Source organism: Bacillus rossius, chromosome 6 (genome assembly GCF_032445375.1).
Source record: "Bacillus rossius redtenbacheri isolate Brsri chromosome 6, Brsri_v3, whole genome shotgun sequence".
Classification (NCBI taxonomy): domain Eukaryota; kingdom Metazoa; phylum Arthropoda; class Insecta; order Phasmatodea; family Bacillidae; genus Bacillus; species Bacillus rossius.
The window spans coordinates 16,324,104-16,344,291 of record NC_086334.1 but is presented as its reverse complement, the minus strand read 5'-3'; the positions used below and the strand labels follow the sequence as shown (position 1 = coordinate 16,344,291).

The 20,188-nt window shown below is 35.0% G+C and overlaps 2 protein-coding genes across 4 annotated transcripts in view; one reads left to right on the top strand and one right to left on the bottom strand.

The window, feature by feature from the left end:
* The first annotated feature begins 1,301 nt into the window (after positions 1-1,301).
* LOC134532718 (DNA damage-regulated autophagy modulator protein 2-like) lies at positions 1,302-11,959 on the top strand. Of its 2 annotated transcripts, none has more exons than XM_063369494.1 (6): positions 1,302-1,637; positions 3,157-3,229; positions 3,937-4,058; positions 5,025-5,254; positions 7,733-7,871; positions 10,474-11,959. In XM_063369494.1, exons 2-6 carry the CDS (start codon positions 3,159-3,161, stop codon positions 10,653-10,655), a joined length of 744 nt encoding a protein of 247 aa, XP_063225564.1. In that variant the 5' UTR covers positions 1,302-1,637; positions 3,157-3,158; the 3' UTR covers positions 10,656-11,959. The 2 variants fall into 2 exon arrangements, with proteins under 2 accessions (XP_063225564.1, XP_063225563.1); XM_063369493.1 differs by having other exon boundaries at positions 1,313-1,402.
* Positions 11,960-12,997: 1,038 nt separating this feature from the next.
* The window catches only part of LOC134532717 (phospholipid-transporting ATPase IF-like), a 104,711-nt gene continuing 97,520 nt past the window's right edge, over positions 12,998-20,188 (bottom strand). The window contains exons 23-24 of one of the 2 annotated variants that reach the window (XM_063369491.1): positions 19,591-19,741; positions 12,998-17,180 (exon numbers count right to left, since the gene is read on the bottom strand). In XM_063369491.1, coding sequence (XP_063225561.1) covers positions 17,139-17,180; positions 19,591-19,741 — 193 coding nt within the window. In that variant the 3' untranslated portion in view covers positions 12,998-17,138. Of the gene's footprint in view, positions 17,181-19,590; positions 19,767-20,188 lie in introns of those variants that run through there. The other variant, XM_063369492.1, reaches the window with a different exon arrangement.

The following is a 20,188-nucleotide window of genomic DNA, read 5'->3' as shown; positions in this document are numbered from 1 at the left end:
CAGTTTGAAACTGTTTTATCTATATTCATATGATAAAAGTAACACAGTTGTATCAGTACGTGAATATATTTAAAAACTAGTGGGTTGAATCTTCGAAATGTTATTCAGATAGTATCTCTAGATGGACCAAATTGCACATAAAGAAGTTTACTTTGATGATACTTAATTGGTGTTTTTAATCCCCATTTCATGGAACTATCACTCACAACACAAGTTTAAAAATGTACATATCTTGGCGAGTTTTCAATGGATTTGGAAATTTCAAAAAGCAAAATGATAGATAAGAAATTAACTATCAGTACTTGCACCAAGAACACCATTATTTGAAATCAGCAAGAGTTATTGACAACGTACGCACTTACCCCGTGAAGTAGGGGCAAGTGCATAACTGGTCCAGTGGGAGATTTTTAGCTTTTACTAACTAACATATGTTTCAAACTTGACTTTTAATATGTACATCAAATTTAAAGTTTTCTTAGGAAAAGTTTCCAAATTTCAAAAAAATTCAAAGATAAGTTTCTACAGTCTTTCTAAGTCAAACTTTTCAAAAACTGGTGCTCAGTTGCTCCACATGACCTTACTTAAATAGATTGGAAATGTTTATTTTTTTATTGAAACTGTTATTATTAATTACTTTTTACATCACAACATAGGTAAAGTTTTCAAATGCACATATACTTGCTGATTTATTTTTATTGCCCAGTAGTTGGACATGCTTGCTACAAATAAGTATATTGTAAAGTGCATCATGTATCTGTCAAAATGACACTGTTTTGGTGAAGTAAGTACGTATCATTGAACAGGAAGTGTCATATTCGTTGAAAACTGTGCTATCTTAATGAATAAACCAAGTTAGTTAAAAATAAAAATCATAACACCAAAATCTCTTGTTTTAAAAATGAAATTTACTTAAAAATAAAGTTGTCTCTATTAATTAATTATTATTATTACTGTGCTGTGGGGAATAAAAAGAAAAAGATAATTGTTGAAAGGTCCCTAAAAGTTGTAAGAAGATTACTAAAAGGTCCTGAGAAAGTCGTGAAATTGGTTTACCACATATGTATTTGTAGACATCCTGCATATACAAAATTTATACTTAAATATGATTTACAAAATTGTTGCTGAATTCTTGCTTCATAATTTGATATGTGTATGTATTATATTTTAAAGTCATGCTTTTAAGGTAAAATGTGTGAAGCCCTTGGCAGAAAAGATTAGATAACAACTGAAGTGGTTTGCACAGCATATTTTACTAGGTAGGTAGTTTGGCTATCGTAGGCAGGACGGTGTTTTTCAAAGATAACATGTTCAAAGATAACTTTACACAGTACAGCTATTTTTATGGCCAAGACTGGTGTGCTTCAAAGAACACATAAGAAAGTTGCTAGGCTGTATGGTAAATGTGAGTAGTAATAGTAGTGTGAATTTCCTGATAATAGGAACATACTGTTGTGTTTCTGACATCCTGAATTTTAACATTTCTTGATTCAAGAAATGATCATAATGTGAAGTGAGTGTGAAAATCATAATTGTTACCACAGTCAAACCTTGTGGTAGTTGATAACGATCCTAGTAATCAAGTAAAACAAATTTACTGTAAGGATTTTAATCAAGCTTAAAGAGCCTATTGCAAGTAGGTAAGTTGTAATATCATATAGTATTTCTTTCACATACAACTAACACCAGACTTAAGTTTACTAGCAAACTAATTTGCTTATAACAATAATAATTTAATACCTGTTGAATTGTAACATATAAGCACTATTGTCACATGTGTTTTGCGTCAAAAACATTTTATTATTTTTATTTGTTTTTAGTATAAAAATGTAATATTGACTTTTGTAGTAAAACTAAAGTTGTAGTTTTGAAATTACCTCATTTTAAATCATACCAGTAATCATAAACTTAGTGTGATGATTTAAAAGTTGGATGAAGAAAGATAATTCCAGGTGTTTAATTTAATGTCAAACTGGTGATGGCTTTCATGCAGTAGTTTTTATGAAACTAACTATATTATATAGTTTCCTTGGTTATTATGTTTAATGTTAGTTAATTTTGCAAAGAGCCTTGGCAAAATGGTGACAAACCAGAAACACAAGAGACCATCATGTTTATGTTTTGAACATGTTTTGTTGGTTTGTGTTATTTTGTTATTTTGACTTCTTCTTGGCAATGGAGAACATGCTCATTTGAATCAAAGTAATAAAATTCATGTCAATAATTACACTTCCAGAGTGTCTGATCACAGATCACAAAAAAGTAACGAAATAAAATTGTTATTTGACTAACAATTTTATTGCACTGCAAATGATAGGGACTGATTTATGAATTTTCTCATTAATACATACTCTCAAATTGTTAGCATTAATGTATTAATGGTTAGACTGAAAATTTTTATTTCACTGCAAACAATATGGATTGATTCATGAGTTTTCTCAGCAATACAGATTATTTACATGATTAACAAATATGTATTGCATGTGCTACACATTTTTCATTTGAAATATTAACAGTATTATTATAGCTATTGAAAATTCACAATCACAAATTTTCGGGAAAATCTGTACGGTTTTAAAAACCATGAATGGGATTTTGAAAATTTTTGAGGCTAAGGAAAATTATTTTATACTTTTTAGTTGTTTAAAAAATGTTTTTATTAGTAATTATTTTCTACTTTTAGTTTTGTATGTGTGACCTTTGGCAATCAGTTTTAAACACCTTGATGAGATAATGACAAAGACATCAGAGCATGCCGTCTCCTTCATGCGACCACTGTATGTTTTCATTGAAAACCTCTACAGACTGCTCGTTTGAATTAGCGGGTGGCTCTTTTTAATCAAATTCTGAGCTATGTTCAAAATTTCATGACTGTTACTCATCTGGGAGTTAGTTAAAATTTAATTACAAAATTCCACCCGACCAGACATTTCCCAAAGCGAGCTAATAGACGTGGTAAAATTAGCACTTTTCTGTGAATAGTAAATCTTTTTTGTAATAAGTTTTAATTTCTCTTATTACATTATAAAAACAAGCCTGTAATATAGAAACTATGTAAGAAAAATTGATTAAAAGGTCCTAAAAAAGTCCTGTAGTTGATTCACCAAGTATTTGCAGACACCTTGACTTTAGAGATTGAGAATAATTTTATTTTGTCAGGAATGGCGTACCACTGCCTGCACTGGTTCCCCCTGGCCTTGGTCGTCTTGCTGCCTCTGACGTTCGTCATCACGTACGTAACTGCGTGTAACTTCGACAGCAGCATGCACGCTGTGCTGCAAAGATGCTCTGTGAATGTTGTGTGATGTTTGAAATCCATATGCTCACAAAATTTTGATCTGCTTCAGCAGTTATCAGTTGTGAAGTTTGATGTATTAACCAGAGCACCAGTTCATAATATATTACCAAAGACTGACTCAAAACTACATGTTTTCAACTTCTTCTCTTTTTCAAAATTTAATTCAAAAGTCATTTTGAAAAATTATACTGAGTATAACAAAATATTGAAGACCATCTGTAACTTATGTTTGATTTTCAGACACTTTGCAAGCATCTATGACATTGTTCATTTCATTTGTTTGAAAACCACGTTGAGATTAAATTGAGAAGCAGGGTAGCTTTGAATTTGTAACTATTGGAAAATGATTCTGTAAGGTTGTTTAGTGTCTTTGTGATGGCAGTAATGCTGTAAAATAGTATGTAGAACCTTAAGAGGGTGATGATGTCCTGTGTGTTTGTTTTTAGGACATCGTAAAGTTCTTGGAAATATGAAATCGAAAGAAATTTTATAAATCTTAGTTTGATCTCCCAAACAAGAATATTTTACTCATTACACATTGATTATGCCCTCGCTGAGTTAGGCTGTTTTGACAAATGACAACACTATACGAAGATGATAACATTTGCTCATTATTACAACGGAAGTCTGTTCATGTGTAGGTACACCTGGTCAGTGCTATTGGGTGATGTTGTCCCAGGCTTCCCGTACATCAGCGACACTGGTACCAACCCTCCAGTCAGCTGTGTCTTTTCACAATTGCTCAATGTGGCAGCTGTACTTCGTAAGTACAATGACATGCTTCCTAAAGGAATAATTTTCACTGTGTTATTTTTCTGGAACTGTATGCAAATATTATGGAAGGCATTCAATAAAATGATATGTCAGGATATTTATATTCTAAATGATTTTTCTTGTTAGGTTGCAATTTATTATTATTTTATTTATCTGTAACTAATATTAAAAAATAGCTGATGTACCTGTGCTTTATACAGCAGTTTACAGGAAGAACACTATTGCGCTGCAGTAGAAACTAAAAAAAAATTCAAAACTTCCTTAGTATAAAATTTGTTCAAATTTATTTTAAACCATCTTAATACTGTCTTAAACCTCTGTGCAAAGTAAATTTTTACACGACCACGTTATAAAAAATTATTGTGTTAGTGTGACAAAAAAACTGAATACCATAGTTGGCATAATATGAAATTCTTTATAAGCTATTCAGTATTCAATGCTATATGCATTGAGTTAAAAACATGCCTAATATTGTTGCTACAAGAAAATGAGAAAATGTTTTATTTTGTAATATTGAACATAAAGATGTTATCTACCTTAAGTTCTTAAAATTTTCCAGAAAATTATAGAAGTTTCCCAAATATTTCCAGAAGAAATAGGTACTTCGAAATCTACCTACGCCTGTAGGCTGAGCCAAAATGGATATTTTTAATACTACTGTAGATGTAGACCTAAGTTTTTAACCTACATACTGATTTAGGATTAACTGAATGAAACAACTTGGACATTAAAGTTCAAATTTTATTGATTAGTAAATCCTGCCTTTATTTTTTAAATCTCATCCAGATTAACCGGACGAGAGGGGTGCGTATTAGCCGGACTCTACTGTAACGAAAAACAGGATGTTCGGGCCGAGACTCGGACCGGCTCCTCCGGAGTGCGAGTCCACGGCATTACCGTGCCTTTCGTGGAAAAATCTGTCGCGAGTGTGACCGGTACGTACATTCCTCGGCAGTGGGCGTGTGCATATACCTGCGCTACCGCCAAGTGGCAGAGCTGATCGGGGCCAGCGAACGGCAGCAGAGGTCTGCAACCACGATCAACGCGGTGACCGGGTGCCTCGGGGCAGCAGCCAGCGCGGGGCTGTCCCTCGTCGCCAACTTCCAGGAGTCCAACGTGGGGGTCGTGCACGCCATAGGCGCTGACGTGACCTTCATCGGCGGTGCCCTCTACTTCTGCCTGCAGGTGGGTGCCTGCCACGTTCCTTCACACATTCAGCTTACCTCTGGCGTCCGCAGCTCTGTCGATGCCGGCAGACGAAACTCATTGGCGTGCTCAACCACTGGTTTGAGAGACAAGCAAAACTCTTGTTGTAAATAAATGTCTTACCATTTGTATTTGTATTGTATAGCCTTTATTTTTTTTTTTAATAAAGGGTAATTTAATGATAGGTTCTTTATGCTATGTCTTGTTAAAGTAGATCTCGTATAAAATCGAAATTTTCACAAATGTAGAATTGCATTGACTGAAAACTAAATAGTATTTTGAAAACCTTTAAATATTTTAATGATACAAGTAGTCATAAAGTTGCCATTTTCGACGAGTTACATTTCATTTACTCTGTACACGCCCTTAACACTTTCCGCAGTAGCCTATCTTCTAGCCATCCTGACCTCAGTCCTACACACTGCCGACATGTCCCACTGTGCCGGCGCTGACTTCACTTGCCATAGATCACGCACACGTAGGAGCTCATGCCGAAACTTGCTCAGAGCGAATATCTATCTTCATCTTGAGCCCAGCCAAGGTATGAAATTACCTTATTAATTAAATAAAAGTTAAATATTAAAATACATACAGTAAAAACAGTATTCAATACATATTAACTAGGCCTGTGCGAATATTCGAATTTTCGAATATCAAAACGAATAGTTTATTATTCATATTCGATTCGATTTCGAATACTAACACTTCGAAAAAACGAATATTCAGTCATTTACGAAAAAGGCTGAGTGGGATCACTGAAACCGGGAAACATTTCGGGATCACGGAGGTTTCTCTCGTTGGGCGGGGGCAAAAGTTCTGCGGGATTTTCGTAATGTTTTAGAGTTATGTATGTGCAGTTATTCCACTACATCTGGCCACGTAAAGCCCGTTTGAACACAGTAATTCGAAGCGATAACTAACGTATTTTATGTAGAAGAATGTCGTCAGGTCGTTTAAAATAGATTTGAACTGTCAGCATACTAATAAAGATAAATACATGTCTGTAAAATCTACACAACCGGAACATTATAGGTGACAGTTTTCAGATTAGAGGGTGAAACATGGTTTGTCGGCACTGTAATTTCGTTCTGAACGTGACGGCGAAGAGGAAGAGAATTGTACAGACCATGTGGAAAACATCTGGCCGCATACTCACAGCAAAGACTCCAAAAGCCTAACATGCTACGTTAATGTTTTTCAATAGGATAATACACAGTAAACGACCAGATGCAGGCGGCCACCTCCCCTCCCCCCCCCCCCCCCGCCCCTCAAAACCTTCCCACCCTTCCCAAATTCCTCGCGTAGTGACAGCTCAGGCAATTATCCTGTCCTGCGCGTCAAAAAAAAACTCTTGCCAAGAACTTACTTAGCTTGCGATCACGTTACATGGTGTACCAAGATTATGAAGTAAATGTGTTTTCTATGATGGTATATTCACTAATTGAGGATGAAAATTGAAAAAAAATATGGGTTGAAAATTTGTGCAGGGAGGTATGTAAGCTGTTTAAGCTGAACACAGTAGCTGAAACTATAACTGAGACAAGTGAGGCTACAAGTGAAATGCCTATTAAGAAGTCATCTCTGTGGGCCTACGTGAAACCTTCAACAGCAGCTCAGTCTACGCTTGCAAGCTACGAAGAAACTATCCAAGGAGAAGTAAACGAATATCTGGCAGCACCCTTAATCCCAAAGAATGAAAATCCTTTCAGTTTCTGGTCAGAGAAGGGGCACACTTGTTTCTGAAACATAGCTGTGGTAGCAAGAAAGTACTTGCCTATACCTGCCACACAAGTGTGCAGTGAGAGACTTTTCTCAACAGCTGGCAACATTGTGACGTGTAGAAAAGAGTGTCTACTCCCCGAAAATGTAGAGCAGCTTGTGTTTCTCCACAAAAATTTAAATTAGCTAATATGTAGTGATGTGACAAGACTCTTTTTAATACGAACTAATTATAAAATTGGAGAACCTTAAAATTTTAAGTACTGTCAGTTTTTTGATTCTACATTGTATCAGTAAATATGTACCTGTTATCATATTGTAATGTGATGTGATATAACATGTTTTATGGGATTTCAATTCTCATTCCAATTATTCGAACTCAATATTCGTATTCGAGAATAATTTGGTATTCGTATTCGAATTCGATTCGAACTAAAAAAACTGATATTCGCACAGGCTTAATATTAACCTATAAACATTGTCGTAAATACTCAGACTCTAACTGGAAAATGGCTAGTTGAGGATATAGTAAAGTGCTTGCCTGGTGCACACCTCATACATATTCTACATTTGATCTAAAAATACTTGGGATATTTCACCGGATATAATTTTGAATTCAGGAGAAAAAGTATCAGGTATAGCGTTGAGCCCTCAGTGCAACTTGTGTAGATTTGTAATCCAGCTGCTCCATTCACATATCCTGGCCTTGTGTGGCACTGTGTGTGTGCGGTGTTGCAGACGTGGTTATCGTACAGCCTGAGGTCTGCTGTGGTTGGTCGATTCACCCTGTACCTGCAGGGCTGCATGTCCTGCCTGTGTATTCTGTGCGCCGCCACAACCATTGCCTCTGGTAGCGTTGCCAGGAGCCAGTTCCACGGTGAGACAAAAAAAATACTTCTAACGCTGGTTTAAATTTTGAAACAGATACTGTGCAGATAATAATAGATATTTTTTTGTTAATCATTAAGATATTACGTCTCACATGACACGTTGATTTATTTCATGTTTTCATCATTACTATTTTTAATATTCATACCGATACCTCCTTTGCATTTTTTCTTCTGTCACAAATATTTTTAACAGATATTCACTTAATATAATAGGTGTAATTACTACGACTTAAGTGACCTTTTACACCCATTATATCACACTAAATAAATACATGTTGAAAATTTTAGTGACAGAACTATAAATGCAAGGGAGTTATTGAGTTAACATTTTAGAAAAAGCCCTTAAATAAAAGTAATGAAAAAATGAAAAAAAAAAAAAAAAAAAAATCAGCAAGAAGTACAAGAACAATCTTTAACATTACTTTTATTTTTTTTTTTATCTTGGTTACTTTGTATGTTTATTAAAACTGAATACATTTTTAAGAAAAAAAAATCTACCTGAAAACTCAATTTTTACCAATTTTTAACATACATATTTATAAGTCAATAACAGGACATGTACATTGCTCTATGGAAAATTTTTACTTTTTCTTTTTGTATGAGGACTGTTTCTGGACGTACATCTGTCAACATTGTAGTACACAAATACATTTAGTTGACCTGTTATTATTGTTACCTACTTATTTTGTCTGATGGTAAAGTTAACACATTTGACGACAGTCGTCGTACCCTCCCAGATATAGAGGCCGTACCTGGCCACCGACGCGGGCCTGAGGGGGGCTGTTTTCCCCCCAGTGAACCCCAGTGAACCCCAGTGTGTGCATCGGCTAGGGACGCACCCGCATGCGCCCTAGCACGCCAGTGTTTTTATGTAAATATTTCCGTGTATATATGTTTCTTTCTAAATGACAGTGACTTTGTTTAAGTGTGTAAATAGTGTAACTGTTATGTATGTATTAACTATCGGCAACTATCGTGTAATTCTTGTAAACGTATCGCAGTGTCTGTATGTAAGCGCGGCTTGGCGCTCATCCGCGTCGCGAGGGGTGGCGCTCTCCCACGCCGGCCGATTTCCCCTCCACTCCCCCGCCGCCCGCGCGCGACGGTCCGCGGACGAGCGGGGGAGAGCAGTAGTTGAACTCAGGACTCGAGCAGCGGCGGACGTGCGCTCCGCTCCGCGCTGATCGCGAGACGGGTGTCGAGCTCACGGTCCGGCGACTCAGCCGTAGGACGAGCATCTTTCGCAGCAGCCGTGCTGCCTACGTCGTGCCGCCCAAGCGATTGGGTGCCCGAGCTGCGAGTACGTAAGTTAAGTCACGAGCCGGTCATTACGGGACGCGTAAGCTTCGTTACGCGTCGCAGAACTTTCGCCGACGTTACGAGTCAGTACGTAAGAACCGCGCACGCATCACGTGTCTTTGTGAGGGACATAGTTACCCTCTGCCGAACCATCGCCGACGTTACGAGTCAGTACGTAGGAACTGCGCACGCGTCACGTGCCATTACGAAACAGTTGACTACCAGGAACTTTGTTACGCGGGAGAACCGCCAGTACGCGTCGGGACGAGTGGGCCGTACGAGACGGTCATCGGGAGTCCGGGTCATCGTGGGAGAGGCGCGCAACCCGCGACGGATCTGCCAGGCCGCGGCAAGCTCTCTGAACGCAATAAAAGAGCTCCTGAACCGATTAACAGCGAGTGGTCCTTTCGATCTACCTGTCACTCTACCTCACCATCCCTCCAGGTCCCACATTTCCAGGTCCCGGCCACGTCGGCCTGGACCCACACCTCTCCGACGAGAGCAGTACGGGCATAACGGACATTTCTAGCAAACAGGGAAATAGGGACCAGAAGCCGAGGGACGTCACATTCTTTGAATGATCCTTGAAATGGGGTAGATCGATATAAATAAATTTCATGGACATGTGCCATTGCTGATATTGACCTTAAATTCTAGTTTTAGTTTGTATTATATTTTATCTTTTATCTATAGATGGGTCAAAACTTAATTTTCACAAATCCAAATGTGAAGTCTCAAATTTGAATCACAAAGAGTATATTTAATCTACCCCTCAGTCTCGGTTTCAAGTGTCAAAAATAAAATACTGTAAAGTAAATAAAAGGTATGTATCAACTATGGTATTCAAATACTCTTTACATATTCGTTTAAATACTAGGTTTCCCAAGTGAACACACACAGTAATTTTATTTACATAATGACATACTAAATGTAGAAAATACAATTGGGACTGGTGATAGGACTTCAGAGGTATCAGCGTTGAATTTTTGAACTATCTAGATTTCCTCCTACATTTTTCTTCAAATCTTTTTCCTAATATTTGTTATTTTAAGGTTTGATTGGCCCACCCCAGTTTTATAATAAAGATTTTATTTTATTTGAAATTCTCATCACTTTGGAGATCATATTTCTGAATTATTCTATGTTATCATATAGGTATGTCAGGTGGTTTTATATTCAAAGTTGTCGTATTAAATGGACTCTCAAGAATGAATGCAGAGTCAGTTGCCAGTTTTGTGTGTAGCGATGTAACGTGAAGCCACGTAAAGCCTGGACTTGGTTGCCCGCCAGGCGTGGCGACCATCAAGTGGGGCCCGGACGACGGGGGCTGGGGACCACACCTCCTCAGCACGATCAGCGAGTGGCTGCTCGCCGTTCTGTTTGCGTCGTTCTTCGTCTCGTACGTGCGCGAGTTCAGCTACTTGAGCATGGAGCCTCCGCAGTTCCAGCTGCACTTCAAGTCAGCGTCATGATGCGTACGGGAGCGGCGCTCAGTAACGTCAGCTATCTCAACGTGCAGCATGTTAGCTACTTACTCGTTAAAGAGAACGCCTTAAAAAGCAATTTTTTGTGGATTAAAGTTGCCGTAGCCAAACTCAGACCAAATCCTTAACATTTTTCAAGAAAAAAATTGGTTAGATACTACACTGTCTCTCATCTTTGATTTGCAGTGTGCATTTTTGATGGGCAGTTACTCTTTTCCCAGTGCACAATATCTGCTATTAGTGCTGTCCTTGTTTTGGTGTGCTCTGCTGCCAGATGTATCCAAAGAGCACAAAATTTTTATACACGACTATAATGTAATGAAAAATTTTTTTTAATGCACATAAAAAATTTGGAATAACAATTTTGTAAATTTATTTCATCTGATAATATCCAGTTCTCACTTTTGAGAAAATGTAACTGATGACACCATTTTGGTTTCAACGGTCTATATCATCAATATATTTTAGTTTAATTTGATATTATATATTTTGTTTCTGTTTGTCCACAGCACATAGTTAATGGAAAGCCTTGTTATCAACAGTGATCGACAGCTACAAACTTGTTTATTCTGTAATATTCAGTGTCAAAAGACACTATTTTATGGTCGTAGAAAAATCAACAAATAGTAAAATTTCAAAATAAGCAAAATAAGAATTTTTATGATAACAACTCAAGTAGTATAAATCTGGCAACGGTGGGCACCACTTGCTCTGAACTCCAATCCAAGCATGAGTCCGACTATAGTTATAGGTACTGTAAAAGAACAAAGAGTGAAGCATGTTTGTGAATTTGCAGTGATATTTACTTAAGCATCATGCTTAATATGTCCATATTTCTAATATTAAAATGTGTATTATAACTCTTCTAAATAAAATGTTATTTGTAAGCTTTTCATTAGCAGATTTACCCAAATAAGGCTAGCTGACACAGCTTTCTGTGAATTGCTCACCGACACAGCTTTCTGTGAATTGCTCACCATGTATGGACCACAATCTAGTGCTCAAGAACTGGTAAGTAGTGAGTATAGTCACAAGTGATACTGTAATATCCTTCACCTTGAACAGAACTTATTTATAAAAGAACTATGCAATTAGCATTTTGTAAGGTGTCAACCAGGCTCTATTTTAGTGGGAATTTATTTATGCTTTTGGGGACAGGAATGAATGACAGTTCACAGTTAATTTAAAGTGTTCATATTTACTGGTTTCCATTACTATATCCTTTTATATAAAAGTTCACATAAAATTTTATTTCCAGCCCATTAATATTTATAAATTTATTTAAGAGTAATTAAAATAAATAAAACACAATTCTTATTATATTTAAAAATAAAATTTTATTAAAAATGTTTCAATATGAACCTGCAACATTTTTTTGCAAGCTACTAATAGAAATGTAAAACATTTTCGAACTTATACTATCTACAAAGCTTTTAGTGTGTCAGTTAATACTGTCACAAATTATTAAATAGGAACATTTTTTAATTTTTACTATGGTAACAGTACTGTTCACAAAAGTTTACATTTACTTATATAATACTCAAGTTATTTACTTAAAATATTTTTTGTAATATCATAGAAGTAAACTATGGTAATTTGGAATGCTTTGTATACATTTTATGATTAGCTTTGGCACATTTTGCAATAGCACTTTAATTGGAACTCACTGACAAATACAGCATTTTGACTCTTAAAAGAACTTTACTACTGTGCAACAAAGTTTAATTTTATTTGTTGCTGCATGTCATTCTGAGTAACATTATAGCTGAGCAATCAAAATGTTTAATGCACATTTAATGATTGTTCTTTTAATGTTAAGACTTAACTAAATGACAACAGGCAACAATTAACTTTAAAGCTTAGTAAAGCAAAATCTTTCAAATAGAGCAGTCAAGCAGGAAATTATTTATTTCTAAATTAGTTCACTTTAGTTGTGAATCAGTAAGGGAATGAATCTCATCCACGGTTGAAAACACTACTTAACATGTTTAAAGTGTAATATCCAGTTATTTGTTTTGTTTCACATACTGCTATCAGGTAAAAGTAAATAAACTTGTCTATGATAAAGACCACAACTAAAAATAACACACGGGAACTCTTATGCTTTGGACAAAAAGTGAACACGGTAGTTGAAATGTTGTTGAAATGTAGCTGTGTTCACAGTCATAGCTAACTTGCTGCATTAATCTTTCACATGCTTAAACAAAATAAACGTGTTAGATTTGAGTGTAATTTTTTTTTTAATTTGTTGAACTAAGTACATGTGAATAACTAGCGATAGAAAGGTAATAATGAGCTGATTTTGTCTATTCTTTTTTAATGAGGCTGTGTTTTTTTTTTTTTTTTTTTTTTTTTTTTTTTAATATTTCATGGTTGTTATAATTTTGAACTTATTTCACATTGTTTCGTGGTAACTGCAGTTCGTGAAAAGTTATGTCTCTAAACATACACTATCAGTAGATTTGGGCCACCATAACAAAAATGACACTTTTACTTTGTAGGATTAAAAAAAATTTCTGAATTTGTAAACCTCAAACTATTCCCAATCCTCTCCCATTTCCCGTGGGGAATTTTTATTTTCCCCCAATTCAAAATTTTTACAAACCTAACTTCCCTAGCTGCCCAGCTCTACTTTCAAATAATGTAACGTTGAAGGGCTACAGGTTCATAAAATGCACTTTCTTAATGAAATGTACCACTCAGACTATGAAGATAAAATTTAAATCAGTATTATTTTCAGTAGTAATGGGTCAAATCCCAATATCCTCGAATCCGAATCCAGGTCTCAAGGGTCCAAAATAAAATAATGTACAACACATGAAAATTATTAACTATGGTGTTGAAAACATTTAACCCTTTAAATGTTTAAATGTTTGTTTCGTGAACTAAATTTTCAGAATGAATACCTATTGTTGTAATTTTATTTATGTAATATGTTAAAAGTATACTAGCTTGGGGAATAGTAACACGATGGGTATGAAAAAAATTTACATAGTAAACTTCAAAGGTTTAATTTACTTTATTTCCTCTAATATTTTTCTTCAAATCTTTTTCCTTGAATATAGAATCCTTCAAATACTGATAATTTTATTGTACCCATCCCTAATTTTCAGTTATTTAAACTCTTTTACAAATACGTACCTCACGCCTGGTTTTGTAGTAATAAATTAATCATATATCTGCAACGTGTTTTTTTTTTTAAATTATGCTGCAGAATCAGAAAAGTAATAAAATTTTAAGTTAATTATGTGTACAACAATTCAGCGCCAAAGACATTAGTAAAGTTTTAACCAGGGATAGGTTGATTTCACACATCTTCGATTCCAATTTACAATTTTACGAATCCATGATTTCTGTTCTTGTGAAATTCCTCTCTCCTGCCATGCTGTTTAAAAGTTGTTTTTGTTAATTTGTTATGTTTCACTTGATTTATGTCTGTGAACGTTTATACTGACATTAAAATACTGACTGACGAGATAATTTATGTTTTCGTGATTCGATTCTGTGAAATCTGGTATGACTTACTAACATTGTGCACAAATCTGGTACGACTCACTAACATAGTGTGAAAATCTTAGAGGTGTAAAAATAACGAAAAAAAGTGTACCCGTATGTATTCGTTACTATAACAATTAGTACTCGTTAATATTGTATCGTTACTTCTGATACCGCATAACATGCAACAACAAATCGAGTCGTATTGCGTATGCATACAGTATGACGTTGTGTAAATAATAACAAATAGAATATAAACAATTAACAATATTTGATAATAAACAGTTTTTATTAACCAAGTATCTTTAAAATCTCATTAGAGCGGCTTTATTATATTATCTCTTTTAAGATAAGAACCAAAAAAAAACGTGAAAATACACGATAATAAAATAAAAAAAAACATACATATTTCTAATTTGTAAAAATACTTTCTTACGTTGTTTCTGTTCCAATCTCAAACTTTGTCTACACACACAATACCTTTAATAAACAGTAAAAAACTTGGACGAATTTCCAAATTATACTTTACTTAATAAACAAACATCGTTCTTTGTAACGTAAATTCATCGAATATGTACGCGCATGCGTAAAACATACGAAAAATGCGAGTAACGAAATGCAGCCGTGTGTAACGTTTCGTTACTCGTTACTGGATGGTGCACCCGTTACTCAGTACCGAATACATACGGTTTGCTACAGCTCTAGAAAATCTTCACCCTGCCTTTGAATGGACCCAAGACTGGTCAATTGTCTCTTATTTATCACCGTAAAAGATTTTGAATTGTTTCATTATAGCAAGAGGATACATTTATAGGATACACACATGCTCAATGCATGTTACATCAAGAGATTCATGACAATGCATTGGAGTACGAGGTAAGGAGGATAAATATACAATTCCGTTATTCTCCTCACCATTGACGGAAAGAAAAGCATAAATTACTTCTAGGAGTGAACAACGAGCCAAGTTACACCTTACTGTGACACATGTTCTTTTCTTAAAAATAAATGCCATTAACAAATGTTTTAAAGAATCACTATATCTGGAATGAAAAACAAGAAATAAAAAAGGGGTATAGTGACATCCTTAACTGTGAAAGCACTAGAATCATTCTGTACATATTACTTTCATATTACCACTGTAGACAAGATCTTGATATCACTATATACAAAACTCTGTTTCCTAAAAATATAATTGGTTATTGTGTAACACTGATAACCTAATCACCTAATGGTATACTCTTTTACCACTCCACTGCCCCCCTTTCCTAAACATTAATTTTGAGTTTGCTAAACTTAGTCAACGAAGCTATTTTTAACTGTTGTATTTTTTGGAGGTAGAGAGGGAAATGTATTTTAAAGTTAGTTGTAAGAGTTGTAACATGCATGCAATTACAAAAATTATGCCATACTACAAAATGATGTAACATATCGAGTAACTTTTTCTGTATCAACAATAAATTCAGTTTTTGATAATTGTATATGAAACTTAATGTGTTGATTTAGGCCTAATACAGTTTCAGAAGTTTTTTTTTTTTTTTAACAAAAAACAAATACATGTTAGTTGTGAAAGTTATGTTTTAACTATGTAAACCACAGATTACATTGTAAGAAAAAACAATTATTTTTGTGTCTGTAATGTTTTCAACTGCTGCTTGCTATCACTAATGTGCCTGTTGTCCACTAAGGCTGCATGCACTCTGCACATTGACTAGAAAGTAGATAAACTATGTGCCTTAAAACATTTTCTTTATGTGTACAATAACTAAGTTTTACCGACAGTAAAGTAAAAAAACTATAAATGCTTTAATATTCATGAGAATAGGAATCCTATATCTATTAATTTGGTCTATACGATTGATAAACACACAATTTCTTATAACAACTATTCTTATACATTATGCAATATTTGTAAGAATGGGTATGGGCAATACCTTTTTCTCATTCATATAACAAAGCATCAATGAACAATGAAATTTAAAAAAAAAAAAAGTATAAACTTTTGAATATTGAAAAAAAACTATAAATATAGCTACTTGAGAAAATATTCCGCACAGAAAGTAACCAACTTGGTTCAATTATACTTTGTTTAACTACTGAAAGATCTTCATACATTTTGTTGTGTTTGTCATCACTATCCAAAATGCTGATTCATAAGCAGTTGTGTGTCTATCGCAAGTACAGGTTTAATCTAGCTTCCTTTAGACTTTGTGGCATTTGCGTGATGTCTAACTTGTTTAGACATCTTAACTTATTCTTTGGCATTTTTTTTCCACTGTTTCTGAAACTACAAATAAACAATATTTCGCTCACAAGTTCTAAACTAAGCTAGATATAGCATCGTAAATTATATTTACATTATCTGTGTTCATTTTTAAGAATTAAATATTTCTTTAAGTACAGCATACACGAAAATTTGTCAAAATTAAATGTCTTGTAAAAATTGTCCACCATCTTCATAAATGTAAAAAAAAAATGGTTTTTCCTTAATAACACCATCATGTGGTTATCTTGTAGATTCTTTCTTAAAACAACACGTTCATGCACACAACCCATCATCAAGATGGTTTTAGGAACATTTGTCACCACCTAACTTATTTTTAAATTATCACTTTTATCACTTCATGCAGAGACAAACTTGAGGGCTCCGAAGAGACTGCCTCTGAAATTAACTCTGCCCCTTGGAATGGCCTTTATGCACCTTCACAGGTCTCCCTCACTACGTGGTACTACCGATGACCTATCATGATCGTATCATCACATGGTACGCCTCTTGATAGCTGACAGGTTTAGCACTAACGCTATCACAAAGAGCCACTCTGGAGCACTTTATCACTGTGCCGTAGTTTGGATGCTGGAAGAGACACAGTGCAACGAATCATTCCTGGACTGTGTCACGAGGTTGCAATGGGCCCAGAGACCTGAGCAAAAAAAGAACTTTATCTTTTTTTCAAAGAATACCTTTCTTCTGCTTCTTCACAGATAGGTGTCATCACATCTGCTCCGTCGCGCAGAACTCTGAAAGCATACCAAGGAAAATTAATTTATTTTTATATTAACATGTAGTGCATTATACAACTACGAGTACTAACACCAGAACTACTGAGAAAATGACTAATTACTAGGGACAAGAATACGTACATGGTAAATTGCAATAAGACCGAATCAACACAGCAAAGCATGTCAATATACCACATAACAACATCAAAATGCAAGTTTATAATGGTAGGTATCAAGCAGCATTTAACCAAAACTTAATTCAGAGAGAAAAAAAAAGTACTTTTGTATTTCAAGGAATGTCATTATTTCTGAACAAAAATTGTACCAAAAATTAATTTAACTTGTTTTATTGTACATCTCAAATTGAATCACTTTTAAACCACAAATGCTTGCCAATTTGTTTTTATGGTTCTTTATCTTTATGTATCTATTTTAGACCAATTTATTACAAATTATTTTATCATAAAAATGGAGCATACAAAATTAATAATAATAATTAGTAATAATAATTAATAATAATTAATAATACCAATTAATAATAATTTTTCTGGAGAAAATATAACAAAACAACACACACAAAAACATATTAAAAGTGCCAGAATTGAGTGGAAATTCGTAATAAATATGTCTGTAATATTGCTGAATCGGTACATAGCCATCATAAATAACTAAAACGAGTGAGTAATTTGAGTTAAAAAGTAAATCTAAATATAAGCTAATTTTGTCACTTTCACCAATTAGCATAGGCGTGTGCACGGTAGGTGCCACAGGTGCCTTGGCACCACCATTAGGGTTAACGTTATTTTGTTTTTTACAAGCACAAATAATATATACTTACAAAAATCAGTATTATTTAAAAAAAAAATGTTTTCCAATCGTGTCGAGTTACAGATATGTGCTCATAACACTATCAGTATAGCAATTATGAATCGAACCAACTATACACACGGAAACAAGCCAGGTTCAATTACTTGTGTTGTGCGCCGACAAAACATTTTTGTTGTATTCCAAAAGTTAAAACTTTTGCCCACTCTTATTTGTGTATTTTTATTATTTTAATATTTTACATATTAAAGGTATGTTACAAAAACCCCCTTTATTTGTGGATTTTAAAACTTAACATTTGAGAATGTTTTTTCTAGCATTTATTTGGCGTCTTCAGAAAACATGTAAGTACGGTTTTCCAAAGCCACCAGCATGAATTCCGTGCAAACAATTTGTGCAATTTACTTTATGGCTCAACAAAGCTTAAAACTGTAAATAGTTTAGTAGTTTTCCTGGCGATTATAACGTTCAAAGCCATAATTTGTCATAAAAAATGTTAAAATTTTTACATCTGTGTATTTAATGTTTTTGCTCGGAAACACCTTAAATAGCACCATTTTGCGCTTTCAAAACCAAATTTTTCCGGGGGAGGACCCCCGGACCCCCCGCTTTAGGCTCGGGGTCCGTGAATGATAGGGCTGTTGTGTAATCTGGCACCACCAATACTGTAGTCCTGCGCACGCCTATGCCAATTAGGCTTTTTGTTTTAATTTTGCAGTTACTTTAAGACCTATTTCGTGGTGTTTTCTTATCCCTAAAAATTTCCTGCCTATATCAATGTATAAGTACTAGTTGTAGTTTACAGCAAACCCAAAAAAGGTCAACTTCCCTTTGAAAATGTTTGGAACGTTTTGAAATTTGTAACCTCAAATAATTCCCAATCTTGTCCAGTTTCCCAAAGAAAATTTTTTTTTTTTCCCCACTCATCCTAACTTTTTTAAGGGCTCTTTCTAAACTATTAACTGGGTTCCTCCCTTGAATTTTTTATTCTGCCACAAATATTTTCAACAGATATGATGGGTGTAAATAGGTGTGCAAATCATTATAATTACGAAGGCTTGTGCACCATTTTACAGCCATTATGTTACATTATGAGAATATTTGTGGCAGGGTGACAAATGCAAGTAAAGTCGTGAGTCAATACTTTATAAATATGTAGCTTTTGAATATAAGTAATTACTAAAAACTGAAATTCAACCTGGTGGGCGAGACTGAGCCTTAACGATCCCTCAGAGTGCTTGACCAATGTTTGTAACAGTTCAGAACCCTTAATTATTTACTAGACTAACCCTTTCAATAGAGATTCTGCCATGAATTTTAAAAATAAATTAATCTGCAGCCATGATGCCATTAAATTTAATAATAATTTACTATAATAATTAGAATTCGGGCCAGCTCCCACGAATGAAATTTCATTAAATAACTCTTGATTTATTGTTAAAAACTGTAATAGTAATGTATTTTGGCATTTGCGTGTGAAAACATTGTCATTCCGATTTTACTTATATACTGCTGGTGGCTGTGCCGTGTTTCCTCCGCTGAATAACGGCGGTTGTACGCGAAGTCGGCGGTGGCGTGCGATAGCCTCGGGGATGGTACTCACCCTCCGGAACATGCGCCTCATGCGGTTGCTGTGCAGCTGCAGCGAGGGGAAGACGACGTCCGGCACCAGGCACGCCACCACCACCACCGCGGTCAGCAGCCAGAAGGTGAGGGAGGACATGAGGTTCAGCTGCACCCAGTACATGGCGCCTCTGGGGACACACACCGGAGCATCACCTGCGAGCAGTGCCGCCGGGCATCACCGCAGTCGTCACCGATCCAGACTTCCAGCTACGGGACTACCCAGTGATTCTCACCGTGCTTGTATCAGCATTCCTTATGACAAATATCACTTGTAGCTCATTCACAAACGTAAACTTATTTTTAAAGTACTTTAATAAATATGAATCCTGAAACTTATTTAATTTTTTTTTTTTTTTTATTAATTCAGTGGCCTTAAATGAAAGAATTTGATCCATCATTATGGTTATTTGATGCCTGCTTAAAAAAATGCATCATGTCACTGGAAAAAAAAAACCAGTTCTGATCTTAAGTATATTTTAATAATGTTATATTGAGGAATCTATTTCCTACTTGGTCAATGTTGAACAGAAGTCTCTCGGTTTCAGTCACATTTACATAAACACATGAAGTGTAAA

What these genes read in the sequence shown, in the direction of transcription:
- LOC134532718 (XM_063369494.1), top strand. Translation starts at nt 3,159, where the DNA reads ATGGCGTACCACTGCCTGCACTGGTTCCCCCTGGCCTTGGTCGTCTTG. An exon ending in CAATGTGGCAGCTGTACTTC is followed by an intron (nt 4,059 to 5,024) that starts GTAAGTACAATG and finishes ATTCCTCGGCAG; the next exon opens with TGGGCGTGTGCATATACCTG. An exon ending in CCCTCTACTTCTGCCTGCAG is followed by an intron (nt 5,255 to 7,732) that starts GTGGGTGCCTGC and finishes GCGGTGTTGCAG; the next exon opens with ACGTGGTTATCGTACAGCCT.